At 34.8% G+C, this 21,937-nt stretch overlaps 1 protein-coding gene across 3 annotated transcripts in view; it reads right to left on the bottom strand.

The window, feature by feature from the left end:
* The window catches only part of LOC110106282, a 70,774-nt gene extending 50,065 nt beyond the window's left edge, over positions 1-20,709 (bottom strand). For 2 of the 3 annotated variants that reach the window (XM_020836126.2, XM_020836152.2), the window contains exons 1-9: positions 20,529-20,709; positions 20,349-20,445; positions 20,125-20,175; positions 19,904-19,956; positions 18,779-18,812; positions 13,664-13,754; positions 8,158-8,249; positions 7,514-7,588; positions 7,071-7,159 (exon numbers count right to left, since the gene is read on the bottom strand). In XM_020836126.2, the coding sequence (XP_020691785.1) occupies positions 7,071-7,159; positions 7,514-7,588; positions 8,158-8,249; positions 13,664-13,754; positions 18,779-18,812; positions 19,904-19,956; positions 20,125-20,175; positions 20,349-20,445; positions 20,529-20,584 (638 nt within the window). In that variant the 5' untranslated portion in view covers positions 20,585-20,709. The remainder of the gene's footprint in view (positions 1-7,070; positions 7,160-7,513; positions 7,589-8,157; positions 8,250-13,663; positions 13,755-18,778; positions 18,813-19,903; positions 19,957-20,124; positions 20,176-20,348; positions 20,446-20,528) is intronic. The other variant, XM_020836159.2, reaches the window with a different exon arrangement.
* Between the last annotated feature and the right edge of the window lie 1,228 nt (positions 20,710-21,937).

The raw sequence follows: 21,937 nt of genomic DNA, 5'->3' as shown, positions 1-21,937 counted from the left end.
TTTGAAATTTACCACCTTGCATTTTAAGTGGATGATTGAGGAATAATAGCAAACCATATCAAGATCCATGATTCTATCATCCTGGGGTTATTATGATCTTCTACTTAGAGGATGTAGTCAACCCAACCTAACCAAACGATTCTTGTTGGCATCCATGAGTTGCATCGTCCAAAGGTACCTTATAGACCTGAGGTGCATGTTTGTCAAAGGGGATAAATTTGAGTTGATCTTAGCCAACAAAGACCTTTGTGTCATCTTAAGTGCACCCGATGATTCATTATTCAAGAATTTTTTTGCCATTGGGGAACTTATATGTAATACCCAAAATACAAGTAAATAAAATGAAATTTTTATTAAGAAAATTTTTATCTTATTTTAGCAATTATTATTATTAATTAAATCAAAGTATTTATATTAAATAATAAGTTCAATTTAATTAAAATTCTTCCCTAATTATGAATATTTGAAGTCAACTAAATATCAAATTAGAAAAGGTTGGCCTGTAATTAACCGGATGGGGGCCGGTTCAACCTAACCGGCCACCCGTTTCTATTAATAGCCGCGACCCAACAAAGGGTCGCTACAGTTCTTTTTCGCGCGAACAGAGAGGGGCGAGCGGATGGGTTTCACGCGAGAGCGAGGTAAGTTCTTTCTTTCACCAATTTTAGCAAATGATTGTCTTCTAAGATAAGAAATAGTGATTCATGTTCATTCTTATCGTTATCAGAGTGTTATTTTGGGAGAATTTGCAACGAAGGAGAGGAAAAGACCAAGGAAAAAGAAGGAAAAAGGTTTGTTGAATTTCTTTCGGATTTTCGTATAAATTTCTTCTTTTACTTCGTTTAAAGTGAGCGATATGTTCCTTGAAGGATAAGAAAGCAATTGAAGCGAAGAAAAAGGAAATTGGGAGAGAGGATTTTGGGAGTTTGAGAAGTTCCCATTTGTAAGTGAAACTCTCCTTATATAATTTTTATTATATTTTGTTATGGGATCATAATTTTAAATTTTATATGAAAGTTATTTTTTGAATTTTAGGGTTTTAGAAAGTGAAAGATCAAGTCGTAGTGTTGATCCCGCGAGAATTCACCAAGAAGAGAAATTGATTCAAGGGAGGATCAAGCATTGAAGACCTGAAAAGTTCAAAGTGGGTAAATTATATTGTTTTATGTTTTATTCATGATTTCAATTTTCTAAGTAAGTGAATAAATTTTTGTATTATAAAATGTTAAAGACATAAATTCTTATGATTTTATAGTCTTAAGAAAGAATTCATCTGTTATGAAGGTTTAAAAGTTTATGAAAATGAAAAATAATATTTATAGAGATACATGTAAGATATGTTGTATGGAATAGTAATAATAAGGATGAAAATGAGAAAAGAAAAGAAAAGAGAATAAAGGAAAAGATATTGAAAACGACATGAGTTCACCCCCTTATGGTACTGGCTGGGGACGCCGTACTCGTGCACGAAAAAGGAAAAGAAAAATGCTATGGAAATGAAAAAGGTAATCAAATGGAAAAGGTTGTACCTTTGGGTACTTTGAGACGGTGCTCCTGTGCAAATCAAATGGGAAAAGGAAATAAAAATGAAATATTAAAGATAACAAATATTTTAATTGTTTCAAATGAAAATATCCGAAGAAGTATAAATCAATGAAATGAAAGAAATAAGGTTAATAAATGATAGAATATACATTAATCAATATTTTAAATAGTTACCCACTGAGTTTACTTAGTAAACTCAACCCACGAGTTTAAATGTTTCAGGTAAGTTCCTAAAGAAGAAATGGCTGAAAGAGAAGAACATGTTTACAGAAGACGACGTGCAAATGACAATAGGTAATCTACATATTGTGTTTTAGTTGTTCTTCAGTACAAATGAAAAAGTAGTATAATGTTTAAGAAATTTTATCGTACGACTTTTCGTACCCGCCTCGTTAGATCGAGCATCCGGGCCGGGTCGTGACATGGCCATAAAATGATATGATACCTGGGCTGCATGCGGGGCAAAAGGAATCCCATATATGATACATGCATAGCAGCAGGGGCAAAAAGAACCCCTAAAGAGACAAAAGAGACTTCTATATAGTTCAATAGAGATAATATCATATTATTCTGGGCTCAATTGAGCATTATTATGAAAATTAACTATATGAAAATGATGGTCAAATCCTTGGAAGACTAATTATGATATTCTATATAAAATTCAAATGAATTAAAGGATGATCCTAAATATGATTTTTATGTTGTTTTACAGATATTTTTGAGTTGATCTAATTATGTTATTCACTATAACCTTGCATTTAATTTCATATTTAAATTGCATAACTTTAAGAGCCTCAAAACTCACTATTTTTTTATATTGTTTATTGTTACAGAGAAAAGTAAGGAAAAAGTTGAAACTAATTAAGCAAGTTATGGAATATTTAGATTTTTTGTTTAGCAATGTTTGTGATATCTTCTAGTGAGGTATGTAACTTGTCAAAATGAGGTAATGTATTTTGATTTTCTTAGTAGCTTTGTAAGTATTTGTGTGATGTAATTGGGATTATTTAGATGCTTCTGTTTAGTTATTCAAAAAATATATTGTTTAGTGGTTGGATTATATATAAGTAGTCAAGTGATGAAAAGTATTAGATGTTGAAAATTATATTTAGTTTTGTGACACTACGATATTGGTAAGGGGTATCGTGGGGTGTGTATGTTTTGGCTATGACTGCAATTTAATGGTATTATTTCACGATAAAATCACTCGATTATAGGGCACCAATCATAATTGTTTATCAGTGGTACCATTTGAGAACCAAACCACCACTTAAAAGACTCGTGACGCATCATTATTAAAAAGAGACTGGTTATGAATGAATCATATATATACGTTCAACAAGACATTCACTCGACTGGTTATGAATGAATCATATATATACGTTCAACAAGACATTCACTCTTCATAAGCTCAGATTATTCTCAATTTCAACACCCTCGATGAATGGTTGGGGATAATGGATGTATTTTGCTTTAAACTTTAAAAGTAGATTTCACTTAAAATATTTTTAGATTTCACAAACTTTTAGATTTTATATATAATCAAGGATTTAGGCGCGAAATAATTTGCAATGAGATTTTAGAGCATTTTTTACATATAGAGTACTATCTTGTTGAGATTCACGTTCAGCATGAATAACATTGGTGTGACACTGAAGTCACTTAAATTATTTATATTTGTAACATGGAAAATTAATTAAGAAGATGGCCATCATCAAGGTTTTAAGTAATTTTATTTTGTTATTTGAATCGTGCCAACTTTTTATGCTTGTCAATCGAGTAAAAGCTTTGTGAATTATCATATGAGCCATGAACTTGGAGAGTTTAAATTTTGTAATAATTTTTTTATAAAAGGGTATTAAAGGTCTAATGCAAATGTAAAACCAAATATCTTCATAGATTTCACGATCGTATATTCATTCATTCATAAAAATCTTGTCAACTTTAGTCCTTTCAATGAGGAAAATCGGACTTTAAACTTTAAATTGATCTTTATTTTAGCTCACACATCATTCTTAGACCTTAGATTTACAAACTTCATGCATTGGTCAAAACACATACAGGAAATTCAGTCTTCATTTTTAACCTGCACAAACATTCTTTCCAAAAAGTAGGAGCTTAATTTATTAGTAAGAGCACATACAGGTATTACAAATCAAAAAAGATATAACTTGCTTTAAACTGCAAACAGCATTCTCAAACTTTGTATTCAAGTGTTAGGAAATTTGTCAAAGCATATAAAGAAAATTTTGAATTTTCTTAAAATGGTGTGCAGCCTTTTCATGTATTTACAAAAAGAACATGCACGCTTTTTGATCCACTTTCACAATGTATTCACATTTTCCAATATATTTGTGTACTTTTCGAAGCGGTTACGTGCTTTTTTAGGCAAGCGCATGCATCCAAACGTAATGATGTGCTTCTCAAGGTGGTTGTACATTTTGTGAGAAAGTGACATGCTTCTCAATATGGTTATATACTTCTCGAGGTAATGGCATGCTGCTCAATATGGTTATATACTCACTAACAATAATTGTATTGCAGGCAAGGGAAAAAAACCAGTGGGGTAGTAGGCAGGACAGTTGAATACTCTTTTTTTGTACATATACTTTTGGGTGTACAAAGAGATTTGAAAAGAGATATACATAAGAGTTGTACAAACACTTTTGGGTATGTAAGTATATTTTTAAAGTTTAAGTAAAGCTGTGTAATTCTTTTGAGATGTACAATTTATTTGAAGTATATTCTCTGTTTAAAAATGCGCAATAAGAGGCGCGCCTCTGCGCAATTCTGTCCAAAAGTACCTCGAGGCGCACGCAATTTGGACACTGATTGAGGCGTATGCCTCACCCTGTGTGAGGCGCGCCTCAATTGCGCAATTATGGGTGAGGCGTACGCCTCATCCAAATGGTCTTACCTACTTAAAATCAACCATTAAAAAAGCGGACGAGGCGTCCGCATTGAGTTGTGTATTCGCGTATAGGATTAGGGCTTCCTGTGAGAATTGAAAGGCGAACTAGAGGCGAAGCCGTAAGGGAAATAGACGAAGCTGTGAGGGAAGGAGACGAAGCCGTGAGTGTAGGAGATGAAGTCGGAAGGAGACGACGCAGAGAAAGAAACGAAGCCGAAGTTATGAGTGCAGGAAACGTTCAGGCATCGGTTAGGTCGGAAGAGCAGGTACGCAATGTTGTGGCCTTGACTTTGACGTGCAGTAAGGAAAGCTTGAATAACTCTTGATTCGGCTTTCTTTCATTCGTCCACTCAGTACAAGCTCGGTACCGCTCAATACATGCTCGGTACCGCTCAGTACATGCTCGGTATCGAACTAGTACCGCTCGGTACTGAGCGGTACATGCTCGGTACTGAGCGGTACATGCTCGGTACTGAGCGGTACATGCTCGATACTGAGCGGTACATGCTCGGTACTGAGCAATACATGCTCGGTACTGAGCGGTACATGCTCGGTACTGAGCGATACATGCTCGGTACTGAGCGATACATGCTCGATACTGAGCGATACATGCTCGATACAGAGTTTTGCTGTAAGAGTGTTGGGCCTCACTTATTCTTCTTCTGGGTGTGAGCGAAACTGGAGTACATATAGTCAAGTGCAAACAAAGAGAAGAAATCGGCTATCTACACTCAGAATGAACTCCCTCGTATATATAATGCACAACAAGAGGTTAAAAGATAGGAGGTTGAGGAATAAGGGGTTGAAGGATGATGAGGACTCGTTGGTGTGTGATGATGTGTCATCTGATAATGAGTGGTTCATAGATGATGAGACAGATTTGCCATTATCAGACTTACAGCTAGAATATCTAAATGTGGATGTCTTGTGGGGTGAAGCAGATCAAATGGGCACATCTACTAGTACCACACCACACACATCCACTAGCTCTGCAGCACAACAATCAAGTAAAGGTATTCCACAACTTCTTATATGCTATCGCAGTATATTTATAACAAGTGAGCAATTAACATGCTAATGATCTTTTCACTTATTGAACAGTGAAGAGAAAAGTGAGTCATATTAAAGATGATGATGACATGACATTCATATATACAATTGGAGAAGAAGATTCCCTTGAAGACCCATTTAGTGATGGGATATGATTGAATTTTAAATGTTTTTTGTACTTTGGGAGTTTTGTTAAACTAATATTTTGTGATTTTGTACTTTGGGACATGATTTTATTACATCTACTTTCTTACTTTCCACTATTTTCATATATCATTTAGATGTTTTTATTGTAAGATGCAATATTGTCATTATTTTCCTGCTAAAACCCTTAATTTTTCATTTACGCAATTCTATGTCCGTGAGGCTTACGCCTCAGTCCGCCTCGAGGCTTACGCCTCGCCTCACGGACGAAAACCGCCTCTAGGCTTATTTACGCAATTTTAAACCTTAGGTATATTACATATTTTGTTGTTAAGCATAAAACTTGATATGTTAGGATATTCTAATTAGGTTACTTCTTACTCCCTGATTCTGATAGAGGTAGTTCATAATAGGTGTTAGTAAAAATGAGATATTTTCATATTATTATTGTATGTTACAATCTAGATTGACTGGAAGGGGTCAGAATGGGATGTGACAAAAAGTGTTGAACATCGTCAAAGACGACATCAAAGGTGAACAACTTCGCCTCTTCTCTCTTTCTCTCCGCCAAATAAGATCGCATAGACTCTTCTTCTTCTTCTTCCTCTCTATCGAGCAAAATTCACACAAATCATCCCCCTCTTCTTCTTCCATGCCAAATGAAATCACTAGATTGATTCCTTTCACTCAAATGAAATCACACAACCTGCTTTCTTCTTCTTCCTCAGTGTTAAACGAGAGTAGCATGTAGCAGCACGAACCCACCGTTTTCCTTCTTCGTCTCATGCCTACTTGTTCACCCGGTCTCTCTTTTTGCTACAAGACATCACGTCTCTATTAAGAGATGGAACTGCAACCACTCGTGTTGGTCGCAACCTTCTATGGGTGATGAGTCCCACCTATTTGTTCGCTGGCTCCTACTTGTTTGCTTCCATTTAATTAGGTACCACAAGATGTCAATTTATTTGAACTGACCAGTTTAGACCAGCCCTTAACACATGGATAGAATGTTTTAAAACCTATTTACCAAGAGTTCCAGAAATAGAAAGAAAATATATCTCCATTCACAAAGGATCACCAAACTTCAAGCAAGATGCAATAAATGGAATTCTTGGGGATCTCCTCATCCTTCATAAGGACTCTTTCTTCTTTGTTATCAAGTTATATTTAATAGGGTATTCTAATTTTTTTCTTAATCATCTGACCATTCTTTGTGATTTTGGCACGTTGTGCTCCTTTCATTGACTGAGTTATAAAAAAAATTACTTCGAAAAAAGATTAATGCAAACCTAAAAACTAAAAAGATGAATAGCATTAGGCAAATGTCCTATTTTGAAAATAAAACTGGCATAATCTAAAATACTCTCAAATAAAGTAAGAGAAAAAGGAGTACATATTTCGGTGTCAAATAATCAATAACCTGGACTTGTCAGGGGAAGCAAACGCAATATCGGATAAGCCATTAAAAGCTTCAGGCACAGAAAAGTTCAGCTTCCCTTTCTCAAAAACCTACAAAGAGAGGAAATAAGAGATCACAAGACATTCAGTTACAAATTGTAATATAACAACTTATAAAAGGAATGTTGCATAAAAGAAACTTTAACATAGCGACTAGACTAAAAGTTCTTCTATAAACGATAAACATTTGGAGGAAACCCCTGATTGTCAAGGCTCTAAACTAAATTATCTTAATTTTGAAAATAATAAATTTTTAAACCTTATTTAGCCCTGAAAAAGGTAGAAAACATGCTGAAAAATCCAAAAGAAGGGTCAAAATTACAAATAGGAAAATAGTTTACATGTTTGTCAAGGCCCCTCGTTGAACAAAAGTAGGAAGCTTGGAAAACAACGCAAGATGCTTACTTCAATGGGTTCGGAAGACACATAACCAATGTCATAAAGAAGAACCGAACTATGCTTTCTAGATACACAGCAGACCTGCAGAAGCAAAACTCAGTACAAAAGATAACATTTTTACCTACTATTGACAGAACATTACACAACAGTGACAGTGATTTGACAAAACTCAAAGTAAAATTAAAAGTGTAAAAGAAAAAACCTCTATAAATCCTCTACCATTCATGTGTATTCATAAAGAATAAACGTCACCATCAGAGAAGATACCTTGTCAATATAAAATATAACAAAATAGAAACAATGTTCTCTCTACATGATGAACCTATCACCTGGCATAATATTAATTTGGTTTTTTACATTACAGTACTACATAAAAATAACAAGTATGTCAATCTAGCCTGGATTCTAACTCAGCAACCAAAACAATAAAATGTTCATCATAAATTACTGCAAAAACAACTGATGTGATAACAACAAATAGATGGATAAGGATTCATACAGCAGACCGCAGATAATTGAAATAAGTCTAATTATAATGAAAATGAAACAAGTTGAGGGGTATCTCATGCAAATGGAATTCATTAATAGGAGATGCAATATCTGCTGCAAAAACAAAACTAAAGATAAATGCCTGAATACAAATTTCAAACCTCATCTTGATTTGCTGGGTTCCACCGAACAGCATCTAATGACTTAGAAGTACAAATGTGAAGCACACATTTTGATTCATCCTCACACAAACCTATCAAAAACTCAGTGGATGAGAAATCAAAGATAATCCTCAGTATCATAGCATTACAAAAGGGATTTAAAACATAAAAACAAGAAAAACAGAAAAAACAACTTTCCCCCGTCTATAGCAATAGAAGAAATAAATAAACCATCCTCATGAGAAACATAAAATAAAAGTTCTATCAACAAGATTTGATTTGCACATAGAAACTGAACATTCTTTCCGACTTTCTTACAAAATTTTATAGCAAAGAAGTGCGTATTGGAAGAGAGAAGTGTAAATTCAGAAACTTCATACTTGGTGATGCATTTATATTTTGTCTTATTTTATTTTGATGTAATGTGAACACTATTAGTTGTGTTTTATGTTTTTTTTTAAAGCTATCCAATGATGGAGAACATCCAATGATCATGGTAGGATGTGCTTGGGCATGGCAAGGCTTGGGTTTGCTTGCATTTGGGTCCTTCTTGTCCTTTGGGCTGTTTGCTGCATTTCAGTTTGAGCCTTGGCTGCTCTCGGGTTGGGCTTTGGTTGCTTGGTGTTGAGCTTAAAAAGTTGGGTTCTACTTGGTGTTAGCTCACTAATGCTTGAGTTGAAGTTTAGCTCATTATTTAGAGGAGTAATTACACTTCCTAGCTCATAAATTAATAAAGGTATGTGGAGTGGAGCTTGTCTCTTCCTATTCTTGTATCTCTTTGGTTTCTTCCATTAGAGTCAATGCTATGGCGGGTTGTCTTTTCGCTTCTCTGCCCCGTTTCCTGTGTTGGCTCCTCGGTTCTCTCTCTGGCTGGGTTTCCATGGCTTGCTGGTTGGGTTTCCGTGGCTTGCTGGTTGGGTTTCCCATGGCTTCTCTCCCTGTTTTATGTGCAGAATATGAGGGCTGTTGTGGTGTCTTTTGGCCTTTCATTTCCCCAAACCTGATTGGTTTTGGTTGGAGGTGTTATGACTATTTGGCTTTTTTCTTTTGCTTATAAATTGGAGATATTTTGAGAAGGAAAAGGTTGTTGAATATTTGAGCAAAGTCTCTACTAAAAAACATGAGGGTTTCTTCTCTTGGAAAAGATTGAGAGCTTGTTTCACCCCCTTTCCTCCTCTTTATTTCGTCTTGGCTTCTAATCTCTTCTTCTCTACGCAAGTTCCACTCCACCTGTATCCTTCTTAAGCATTTGGAAGTTGTTTGTTGGCTGATTTTAGGAGACATTTGCCGGAGGAGTTTGGTAGGATGTTGGACCCTTTTGCAGTGGTAGACCCTCGATTTGCAAGCCTAAGCACTATATATCTTCCTACTCTCGTAGCATGTGAGAAAACCGCTAGACGGTTGTTCTGAGGAAATCTTTTTTATGTTATTATTTTGTTTTATTTGATTTGACTTTTTGTTAATCCGGATGTTTGTTTGATTGTTTGCAAGCTAAAGTGAATCGAGTTTGATTTTATTTTGTCCTTTTGTTCTCCAACTTGGCTTTTCTTTCTAGTTTGCATGCATCACTTGGCTATGGTCCTTTCAGACACAAGAGACTTTACAAGAAAAAGAGAGAAAAAAGGTTCAAAATCTGTAATATGCATCCCAAGCGCAATTAAATAAGTATTCCATCGAGTCATAATGAATACTGTGTATGTAGAGCAAATATTATCACTGCACAACTTCCCAAATTGTTGTAATCAATTCAGGCTTCATTTGTTAATATTGCGATGCAGGACTATTCCACGCATCCAGCTCATGGATGCTATGACCTTTTTGCGGGTGCAGTGAAGCCCTTCTGTTACGATTGAATCTTATTCAGGGGCTATTGCAATTCTTATACATGACTTGGAAGTGTACATTCACCGAGCATTGCGCCAGACATTGCAAATGTGGAGACTTTTTAAAGGCTTTTTAAAGGCTTTGATGCCACATATTTGAATTGTATTATTGATAAAATTGAAGTTTGAATTATCTGAAACTAAATTGGGTTGATCACTTGATCTTATGCCAATCATATATATTAGCCTAAAAATGTGATATCTATAAATACATAGTCCAAAACTTGCAATGGGAGAAATGTGGCTTGAATTAAATTTCTCTTTTCAATTATAATCTTGTGAGTGCAAGTTTAATGTATGATTCCCTTGAGTGTAGTATAAGTGTAAATAGTAAATACCTAATCTAATTATTTCGCTGTACCAGCATGAGGCCTACTATTTTATCATTTTCGTGAATTCTTTCCTTTACATAATTTCTTTAAATAATGTATTATTTTGCTAGAATTCTTGATTTTGTCGAAATTTGATACAACATGAATTCTAATTTGTTCAGAGTGATGGTGAAATAGATGAGGATATTATCAGCAGAATTCAAGTTGGATGGTTGGAGTGGAGGAATGCATCGGGCTTATTGTGTGATAAAAAAATACCCCTCAAACTTAAGGATTCTATAAGATGGCGGTGAGACCTGCAATGCTTTATGGTGCAGAATGTTGGCCATTAAAAGAGAAGCATAATACTAAGTTAAGTGTGGCAGAGATGAGGATGCTCAGGTGGATGAGTGGCTTTATCCTTAGAGATAGGATACGAAATGAGCATATACGTAAAAAGGTTGGAGTGGCTCCCGTAGAAGATAAGATTAGAGAGAGTCAACTTAGATGGTTTGGTCACATAAAACGGCGGCCTTCCGATGACCCGGTTAGAAAAGTAGAGGTATTAGATTTGACTTATGTTAAGAAAGGTAGATGCAAACCTAAAAGGACTTGGTTAGAAAATATTAGAAATGATCTTTCTTTATTATATTTAAACGAGAATTTAACTTTTAATAGGACACAATGGAGAAAAAGGATTCATGAAGCCGACCCCACGTAGTGGGATAAAGGCTTGATGTTATTGATGGATTCTAATTGTGATTAATAATTTGTAGGTGCTCGTTGATTTTGCATTATTCTAATTTTTTGCAAATTTTTTCAAATTTATTCAATCATTACGTTATCGCTTAGGTTCTTTTTTTTCATTTGAATAAATCAAGTATTTGGATAACTAGTGATCTTTTGACATGTGAATCATAAGTCCCATTCCATGATTACATTCATTGTACCAATCTAGTTTCAATAGGAAACCTAACCCTAAATTATCCTGCTTTGAATAGATGATAGATATTGTAGCCTATTGCTACATCAGCATGTCAATTAAATGTAAGGAATATTAATTTGTCCAATTAAAAAAATAACAAATGATGCAATTTAAATATTAAAAGACAAGTTCAAGTTTTAGACAAACAAATTATAACAATCATGATATTCAAAAGTATATTCCTCCATTTGATGGGAGGTATGATCTTACAAAGTTTTCATAATGCATCAATGATTTAAAAGATTTCATATACAAACACAGCATGCTTTAAAAAAAAAAAATTACAAACACAGCATGCTTAATTTCCATTAAATGAGCCAAACTAAAGCTAATTGGACATGCTCAATCTTTTTGGCAGTAAGTAGCCGCTAATTATTCAAAGCTAATATGACATGAAGTGAAATACTTGTAAATTGGTGAACATATGGATCAAATACATCATCATTAAGTGTGTTTGAATGCTATTAAGGCATTAAAAGTCATGCTGCTAAATATTATTTGTCTTTCGATTATTTATTACTATTAGTAGAATTCAAGTTGGATGGATGAAGTGGAGGAATGCATTGGGCTTGATGTGTGATAGAAAAGTACCACTCAAACTTAAGCGAAAATTCTATAAGATGGTGGTTAGACCTGCAATGCTTTATGGCGCAGAATGTTGGCCATTAAAAGAGAAGCATAATATTAAGTTAAGTGTTGCAGAGATGAGTATGCTCAAGTGGATGACTGGCTTTACTCTTAGAGATAGGATATGAAAGGAGCATATACGTGAAAAGGTTGGAGTAGCTCCAGTGGCATATAAGATTAGAGAGAGTCGTCTAAAATGATTTGGTCACATAAAACTGAGACCTTCCGATAACCCGGTTAGGAGTGTAGATGCATTAAATTTAACCTATGTTAAAAAAGGTAAAGGTAAACCTAAAAGGACTTGATTAGAAAATATTAGAAATGACCATTATTTATTAGATTAGATCTAAATTAGAATTTGACAATGGAGAAAAAGGATTTATGTAGCCGACCCCACGTGGTGGGATAAAGGTCTGTTGTTGTTGTTGTATTATAACAAATTTAAAGTTATTTTAAATTTTAATTTAATAAATTTATTTAAATTTTTAATTATATAAAATTGATAATTACTGAATCAACCGGCTCTTAAAAACTGAAACCAGTTCACCGTTTAGGCGGTCAAACCGCCGGTTCATTGCAAAGCCTATTTAAAAAAAATCCAGACAGGCTAGCCAACCGGTTTCTAGTCAAACCAATCGGTCCGGTTTTCAAAACAATGTTTATTACATCTACAACTTAGGTTGGGCTGGTTTTTTTTTTTTTTTTTTTAATTTTTTTTGTAATCAAATCAATAGGCTGGTCATGAATATTGCTAGGTTGAGCCTTTTACCTTACTGTTAAGAATGTGGAATTATTAACAGTTAAGCTACAATATATTTCATTTTTTTAATAAAATCGAAGTTAGAATAATTTGAAATCAAATTGGATTGATTATGTGCCAATCATATATATTAACTTAATGATGAGCCTATAAATAAATAGTCTGAGGCATATAATGGGAAAAATTAGAATCAATAGCATTTATCATTCTAGTGTCAAGCTTACGTGTGCAAGTTGGACATGTGATTCCTTTCATGTAACAACCTGTATAACTAAATTAATTCCAAGGGAGGTCATCTCCTTGTACTAGCACAAGGCCTAATTTTCTATTACTTTTATGAATTATTTCCTTGGCAAGACTTCTTTAAAATATATGTTAGTAGTTTGCTAGCATCTTTGATCTTGTTCAAATATAATACACATGATATTCTAATTGTGGTGACTAAATTATAATTGCTTGTTGATCTTGTAGATTGTTGTTGTTGATTTTTTGAGATATTGGATCATTGTATTATTGTTTGAGTTTTAACTCGTGTATTTCATGATTTGCACTTAGAAAAACAACTTTTTACTAAACGATCTTTTGATTTGTGAATCATAATTTTGATGTAGGATGATTGTTGACCTCCATAAAAGGTCCACGAGTAGACTAGATTAAAGATGTAAGATGGATGTAGTTCGACTCGTAATCAACTCAAAACACTTGTTTTTATGGAAAGAAGCTCATTTGCCACCAATTTCACCAAATGGACGATCCCGAGAATAAGTAAATGCTTAGCATTTTAAAGGAAGATATTCATGAGAGAATCATAATTGAGCCAAATTAAATAATAATTATTTACAGGATTATGACACATATTTACACAAAGTAAAAAAATTCTTTTAAATTAAATCGAACGAGTCACAATTTGCATAGCGTTTTAAACTTTCAATAAACTTACTTGAATATGGGCCATAAACTGAGCAATACAAATTTTCGAAGTCCACTACAGTTAAACAACCGGACTTTGTCACAGACGCCACATAGATGCCCTAAAGAGTACAAAACATTAAACAATTAAAGGAAGATTCATAATTAGAAATTAAGAACAAATAAATGAATCAAATTTAAAAATAATAGTATTTTTTAATAACTAAATAAAATCAAATATCCTTTCTTTAAAAAGTATTAGAAAAGTGGCAATAATTCAAGTAAAGCCCATCGTGGAAAAACTTTGAAACGGCTATTCCTAGTTTTTCATAGCTTGTAGGAGCATACGGTGTTGAGCAGTGTTTCCTGAATTGCAATCTTATTTTCATTCAACATTCTAGCGTATTTAGTAAAATAAATGGTAGATCAATACAATCTTTGCTAATACAGAAGTTGGCTGACTACTTAAGTCAAGGATCATCATCACTGATTACTTGAGAAATAAATCATGAAATAGGAAGCTCCGGAGCCATAAATTGGATTTCAATTAGCAATAATCCAGAAAATACAAGAAACTGTGAGTATTATAACTTTGAGAGAATTTATACTTATACTTCCTTACTACACCATATAATTTTCTTGCGATTATTCTTAAGGAAATTAAAAAAAGAAAGGATATCAGCATGCTATTCCCATTCCGTGCAACAATATACTTGATCACAAATTACAAGTGGTTGTGATAGAGATTTCTAGATTTAGGGCATGTTAACCTTCAGACGGGCACATGATTATTTTGAGTTTTGAGTTGCTTTTGGTATTTTCATAGCTTTGATTTTAGTTTTTTCACACATATGACTATAGTATTGATCCCTGGTAAGAACTGGTTGCTCTTTAAAGTCTGTGCAAGTTTGATTCAATTCCATGTGTTGGTTTGAAACGGCCCAACCACTAATTTTTAATTCAACTATTGGTCTTTGGCGGTTGTTGTTGGCATACTAATTAGTTATTTACTTCTCTGAAGACTTGTGGTTGTCTATTATTCACCATATCGCTATTTTGGGAAGGTGGTCATTGTATGTCATGTGCTTACCAACCTTTGGGGGAATCCAAACATTCAATTTGGACAACATAAGGTGGATTGGAAACTTGCCTTTTTGCTGAAACTTACTACCAAAAACTTCGTCATCTAACAACCCTAGTTCATAGTTAGGATTTGAGGAAACTATAAATTGTGAGTCGAAGTTTTGATTATAAATAAGGGGTCTCTAGGTATTTAAATGGCATTTAACGGTTCAATAAAATTCTAAATTTTTTTTCAAACTTCCGTGAGTTGTTGAATGTAAGTTTTTTGAGCATAGACAACTGTTAAGGGGAGGCTTAGATCTTTTTTGGTGACTTCCATCCATATTCTTTTTCATCTATATATTTTGTGATTTATTTTTGCATGTATGATTGCAAGTTGATCAAGTCTGTTACAATCTGATTTTCATTATTAATGTATGTGTCCTATTCGCAGCGTGGTTCTTATTGATCTCAATTTTCTATTTTGAATGTTTAAATTATCATTTGCAGCATGTTTTACGAGTTTTATTTTTTGCATTAAAAGTAAAAAAAATTTACCTGACTAAGCTTTGCTGGACGGTGAATTTTGATATTAATGTGTTTTCGTGCATGTCATTCAAGATTTGTATCACGGAAAATCAAGATCCTATAATGCTTTGTATCTAATTGGTATCAAGGCTTACTCCCATAGCACTCTCACACAAATGTAAGCCTCACTTTAACTATATTGTTGCGTCGCATGAGAGCTTCCTATCCATCGTCGCAACCTGGTGCCCACACACATGAGGCGCCTGACCTCATCTTCATTCGAGACATCTCCCGTTTCTCTTTAGTCAACCTCATCAGTGCTTTGCTAGGTTGGGCTTCGTCATCATACTTAGGAACCTCCCTGATGTAAGTTCCGATTAGGAATTTGATATTATCATCCCTCTCTTTTGTGAGGCATTTTTATCTCATTCGGGTAACTTTTCTGTTTCCGCATTACAAAGCTTTGCCTTTGCCTCTTATGGCCTACCTCTTATCAAGCAGTAAAGGTCGACACTCTTCCCTCAACCCCCAATCATTTTCTTCCCTCCTGCATCTTCACTAGCCCAACGATTTCTAATGAATCCTTAATTTTGCCAAGGTTCCTCCACTTACTTCCATACACAAATAACCTACCTCCACTCCTTGCTCCCCCTTCTCATTCCTATGCAAATGTTGTTAGTGAGAATGATGATTCAATTTTTCAATCCTCTCCATCCAACCATTTCTATTTTTTTAGCAAGATCAAGTATAACCTCAACATAAGCACCCATCAAGGTAAATCTATGCTCATCTTCACCGAAGAAGAGATACCTAAGCTTGCTAGGCCTCTATATTTTTCTCCTATTGGTAAATTCTAATTGAGCCGCCCCAAATTAGAGGTTCACAAATATATGTTTGATTTACTTTTACTTGGTAACTAAATCGATTAACACATCTATCCTTGTCATGTTATTATTAGGTTATCTAACAAAGCATACTACACCTTTTCTCTCAAAGGTCATATTATATAAGTGGTGGCCTCATAATGCACATGCTCAGTGGCGGAGCCTGGATTTTTTCTCTGCGGGCACAAAATTTTGACTTTAAAATACCCTCAAGCTTTTTCATTTTAGCTTGAAATTGACATTATGGTTTATTTTTTTTAAATCATACTAATCTATTTCAACTATTTTTCTATCATATATTTTCATATCTAATTTAAATAAAAATATAAATTAAAAAATATTTTATAACTAACAGTAAACATATAAAAAAACTGCATCTTTTTATTATAAAAATATATTAAAAATATATAAAAATTTATAATGAGCATGTTTTAAGCTACTTGATTTCAAATTAAATATTATAATTCTTTTCTAATATAATTTGTTGACTTTAATTACATAAATCTCTTATAAATTAAAATTTGGAGTTTTTAAAATATTAAAAGATTATTGAAATTTGTAATTTAAAAAAATAGTCGTGTGAAGATCGTAAGAGAAAAGTAGTCTCACCTCTCATGAGGGGGAGAGAGAGAGAGAGAGAAAGAGAGAGAGAGAGAGAGAGAGAGAGAGAGAGAAGAAAGAGGGAGAGCTAGGTTGGTGGAGGAGGTTGCCGGCTATAAAAAATTAAAAACAAAAAGGCAAAGAAAAAGGAAGAGAGAGAGAGAGAGTAGAGAGAAGATAGGTAGATTTGATATGAGAAAAGAGGGTGACAGCCAAGGAGTTCTCATACAATAATTTTTTTTTTTTGGGGGGGAGGAGGGGGGGGCCACGAGCCCCCCTAGGCCCACCCTTAAATCCGCCCATGATATGCTAAAATGACCTTCCCATTTTAACTCTATCGACGAACTATGGATCACTCCAATTTGGATTGCATTCCCTATATTTCAACCAATCCACTTTATATTCCATGAATTCTATAATTGGCAAACCTTTACAAGTGGACAATGCTACTACTTATCTTTCAAGGCCTTTTGTAGCAAGAGTTCTAGTAGAACTAAAGATTACATCTCAATTAGAAAATGAGGTGTTGATTGACTCCTCAACTGGTGGATATTGGCATATGATTGAATTTGTACAAAAAATCCCATCATATTGTTCAACTAATACAACTTTTGAGCATATCTAGCTAAATGCTTCAAGGCTCATCTAAATATGAGAAAATCTAATTATCATGTGCAAGAGGAACAATCAAATTAATAGATCCATCCATCTACCACTTATGAAGCCACTCATTTATTAGGTCAGGTCTTCAATTTAGCTTCTCCTTTGGAATTGATGTCTCTTAAGCCTGCCCCTATTAACCTATAAAGATGGCTATTACTATATCTACAAGCATTACCATTGACTATAATCTACCTATTCAAACAATACCTCATCTTCCTTTAATTTATGAACATAGTGATGATCAAGATTCTTAGAAAACATATGATTCTAATCAGAGCACTGAGTATGACACCGAAGTAAATATAAGATTTTAAATCATGTTCTCAAACAATGTTAAAATAGAAATATATATATGATATAATATATATATCAGGCTTCAAGAGAGACAATCCAAATAAATCTTTTTGGAGTTTGCACGTTCCTCATAATTGTATATCATAGGCTATCATGCGATCTTTATCTTGACTCAAATATTTTCCTTTTTCTCTAGCAATTCTAGGTAATTGCTCTTGTTCTACTCATATAATTACCTAGCTATAAATATTTTGCTTTTGAGAAAATAGCAAGGTTTGACTTTTAATAGGACACAATGGAGAAAAAGGATTCATGTAGCCGACCCCACGTAGTGGGATAAAGGCTTGATGTTGTTGTTGTTGTTGAGAAAATAGCAAGGTTTATAATTGCATCAAAATGACTAAAATGTGGAAGGACAATTAATTAATCACCAATGGGATAGAATTTTGGCTACTTGGTAAGGGTAATTCGCTATATTGTTAGCAAAGCTAATTGGCCACTTTTCATCAACATACTTTGTGATTAATTTTTTCATGTGTGATTGAGATTTGATCATATCTGCTGCAATCTAGCTATCCTTATTGCAATGTGAATCCTATCAGTTACATGGTATTACACTTATCTCAGATTTTTAGCAATATTTTAGCTTTATATTATCTTCAATTATTATTTAGAACAAATTTTAATTTGATTTTTTTTATTTATAAAAGGACAGTTTTTTATTTACTAAGAGTTTGGTGGACTACAATCTTTTGATCAAAACTCATCAAAAGTGTTGTCTAGGCATTTACAATGTAATGTGCGATGCATCCAAGGTATCTTAGAACCATATCTATATTCGCTTCAAATGAAAGCGAGAATGAAAGAGCTTTAAGTACAAATAATTAAGAAACTACATAGAATGTGCTTTAAACTGCAACTAAAGAATAACTGGCATAGAAAACTCCAATCCTCCAACAGATACTCCTTTACTTCGTGACAAGTGAATGCCAAAGAGTAGTTATGCCAACTAAAACTAAGAAAGCAAATCAAATAAGTTATTGTAATACATTTCTGAAATGTTAACAAGGCAAAGGTGTTAAACTAACACTTAAAAAAAAAGGTGTTAAACTAACCTTGGAGTCAAATTCCAGACCTGAAATTCCCTCCCTACAAAACAGCGAGCTTACAGTAAATGAATCCTTCAAATGAAAAGGAAAGGGGGGAAGAAAAATAACTGGTGAATAGAAATGACAACTTCCACCCACATGATTAAAACTACAACGAGCAATCAGCAATCAACAATCACAAATAAGTGAAGAATGTCATGCCCAATTATTACTTCTTGGGCATCCTAGTTTTGGGGAATTTGCAGCAAGAAACAAGGACTAAAATCCCAAAAGCAGAGCCAACAACAACAATCCTTTAATACAATCCCAAAAGTAGAGCCTTGAAGATAAAATAGACTTGTTTATGAAAGTAAAGGGCCAGCTTCGGCCAATAAGAACAAGTCTACAGACGGTGTACAAAAGCTCATATGGAGCAATGAATTAATTATTTGAAGATTCTCAGGTGGAGCTTTTGAATTACATATACTAGGGGCCTCACTGATATAGAAAATCCCTTAATTGAACTGAACATTGGAATGGACAACCTTTTATATTTGGGGACCTAAGTTGAAATTTCTGGTTTTACATTTTATTTTAACCTTCTTTTAGCTTCCTCAAATGTAACGGCTGCCAACTGATAGGCTAAGTGAGGAGAATTCTTCTTTGGTGGTATGAAGACCGTCAACTTTGCGAGACTGAACTTACCACAGATTTAAAAATGAAAAACCTCATACTTAAAATTTAATGAGCGTGAGATGTTAAGGAGTCACATAAACAATAGGATAGCAAATCCAAATCCTTCCGCAAATGAAAATTACGTTATCAAACTTTATATATTTTCTGGTGGATTAAACACACCTGAACATTTACACTAAATATGTCAAGAATAGCCATGGGTTATACTGAAGCTCCTGAAGGAAATATTGAGTTGTCCTGGGTACTTATTGGCGCACACAATAATGCCCACAATAGTTGCTTAAGGATTTTATCAATATAAAATGCTGAAGTTATGCAGAATAGAATGTGTATGAAACTCAAAAACACACACGCAGTTAAGCTCGAAATATGGGTGGCATAAACAAAACCATATATTCATTCATCAATATAAAGAATGAGGACACTATGATGAATAATGGAATTCCATAATCTGACCTTATAAAAGGGTTTGGCCTATTTTGGTTTGCAGCACTTATAACTCGTGCAGCCTGAAATGCAAAATACTATTTTTAATGAAAAACGGAATACTATAACTGCGAAATAACTAATTAATATTTGTAAACCTTAACTCCGTAGACTATTGGTCATCCACCACCAAATATAACGAAGTAAACAAAGTAAACTAGTAGAATGAGAAATCGAGAAGAGTCACTTACGTGAGTTGGACAGTCAGGGCGAGAGCAGCAATTATGCCCAAAAGACCTAACCTTTCCACATCAAGCAAAAATATAATCAGGCCTGAGAATGAGAGAAAAACCGAAAGGCATATCCAAGTAGCAGAAATATTATCCACTGTTTATGAGGGAATAGATGAGCTCCATGAAAACCCTAATGTTGATTAATGCAATTTTTGAGGGTAAATAAGGTTAACGATACGAACTTCGGCATACAAATCAAGGAGCAGCTGGAAAGAATCACGCCGGAACCTAGAAGAAAATCTGCCATCCAGTTCAAGCGCGCTTCTCTTCCATACAGGCCTGGAAGGTAATAAGGGCAAATGAAGAAGCAACCCCGATGCGTCAAGGTTTCCTAGTGGTTAGTTGCTGGTGTTATAACTTACCGGCATAAACTCCTTGAGTTTTCTCGAGAAACAATAGGGACGGTGAATCTCTGCATCAGCGGATATGTTGAGGCCGAGCGGCAAAAGGCAGGCTACTTTGCCCGCCAAAAATCATATAAAGAACACGAGAGGGCGACAAGGGGTGTAAGGGCGTCAAGCAGTCGGCAAATTATTGCATCAGTTCACGCGACGCGGAAAATAAGTTCTTACATACAATAAAATAAAAATTTTTCATCTCACATGCGTTTTTTACTGCCGTTTTGACTTACGTTTTTTAATTTTGTTTTAGTTAGCGTTAGTTGCGCTTTTATTATGCTTTACCTACGTTTTTGACTGCACTTTTTTTTTTTTTTGGGACATTTAGGCCATTTAGGCAAACTCACACACACAACGCATACACAAATACTCGAACCCAAGACCTCTTAGTTGGAAGCATAAGCTCTCAACCAACAAGCCAAGTTGAGCTGTGTTTTGACTGCACTTTGTCCTGCATTTTATCTGTGCTTTTGTTACGCTTAATTTAAAATAACATTTTATTAATACGCGGACCTATTTCCACATCCGATGACCGGATGCAATAATTTGCCCAAGCAGTCACCCAACATAGCTTGAGTGGTAGCTCGTCTTGATCCTTGAGCTTGATTAATTTCTGTCTTAATTTTAAACTAATTATAATTTAAATTTTAATTAGGCTTAGAGGTGTAAAAATTTGACATGATCCAAAATTCGACCCGGAAAAATCAGAGTTTGGGTCAACCCGTTTGTAAAATGGGTTGGGTTCGGGTTCAAATGTTTGACCCGTTTGAAAAAACGGATTGGGTTCGGGTCAACCCGGAAACCCGAAATCAACTTGAAGTTAACCTTAGTCTAGGTCTGTAAGCTCGCGTTGTGCCATAGTCGCATATCACGCGACTAAGTCTGTCTCAACTCTCACGCAATCAGCCGATCAAGCCCAACCAGACCCCACTCATCACGCTCCCAATGGCCCCAACCCATTCAGTGCCTTGGCCTGGCAGCCTTCAGGTCCAGGGTGGACCACGCGGTACTATGGATTGGCCGTACAAGGCAGCGCCTCGACCCGACCGTCGTCCGCTTCATATTGGTCGTGTGAGGCAGCATCTAGACTTGGCAGTCGTCCGTCTCATCGGATTTCGTGTCAGGTCATGTCAACCCAACAACCCGGCGAGTTGGGTCTGGGTTGCATTTTTTATCCCGTTTGCAAAAAATGGGTCGGTTCGGGTTCATGTCATATAGGGTTTAGGGTGCCGAGTCAATTCTTGATTCAACCGAAACCCGACCCGTTCACCCGAATTGACACCCTTAATTAGGCTAATGATCAACGAGATAAAAAATTAAAAATCAGCCAAATCACTTATTAGTCGAGCGACTTACCTATTTTAAGTAAGTTG

This window comes from Dendrobium catenatum, unplaced genomic scaffold (assembly GCF_001605985.2).
Source record: "Dendrobium catenatum unplaced genomic scaffold, ASM160598v2 fragScaff_scaffold_1263, whole genome shotgun sequence".
Lineage (NCBI taxonomy): Eukaryota > Viridiplantae > Streptophyta > Magnoliopsida > Asparagales > Orchidaceae > Dendrobium > Dendrobium catenatum.
Note: the sequence above shows the minus strand (reverse complement) of the source record. Positions and strands in the feature narration are given on the sequence as shown.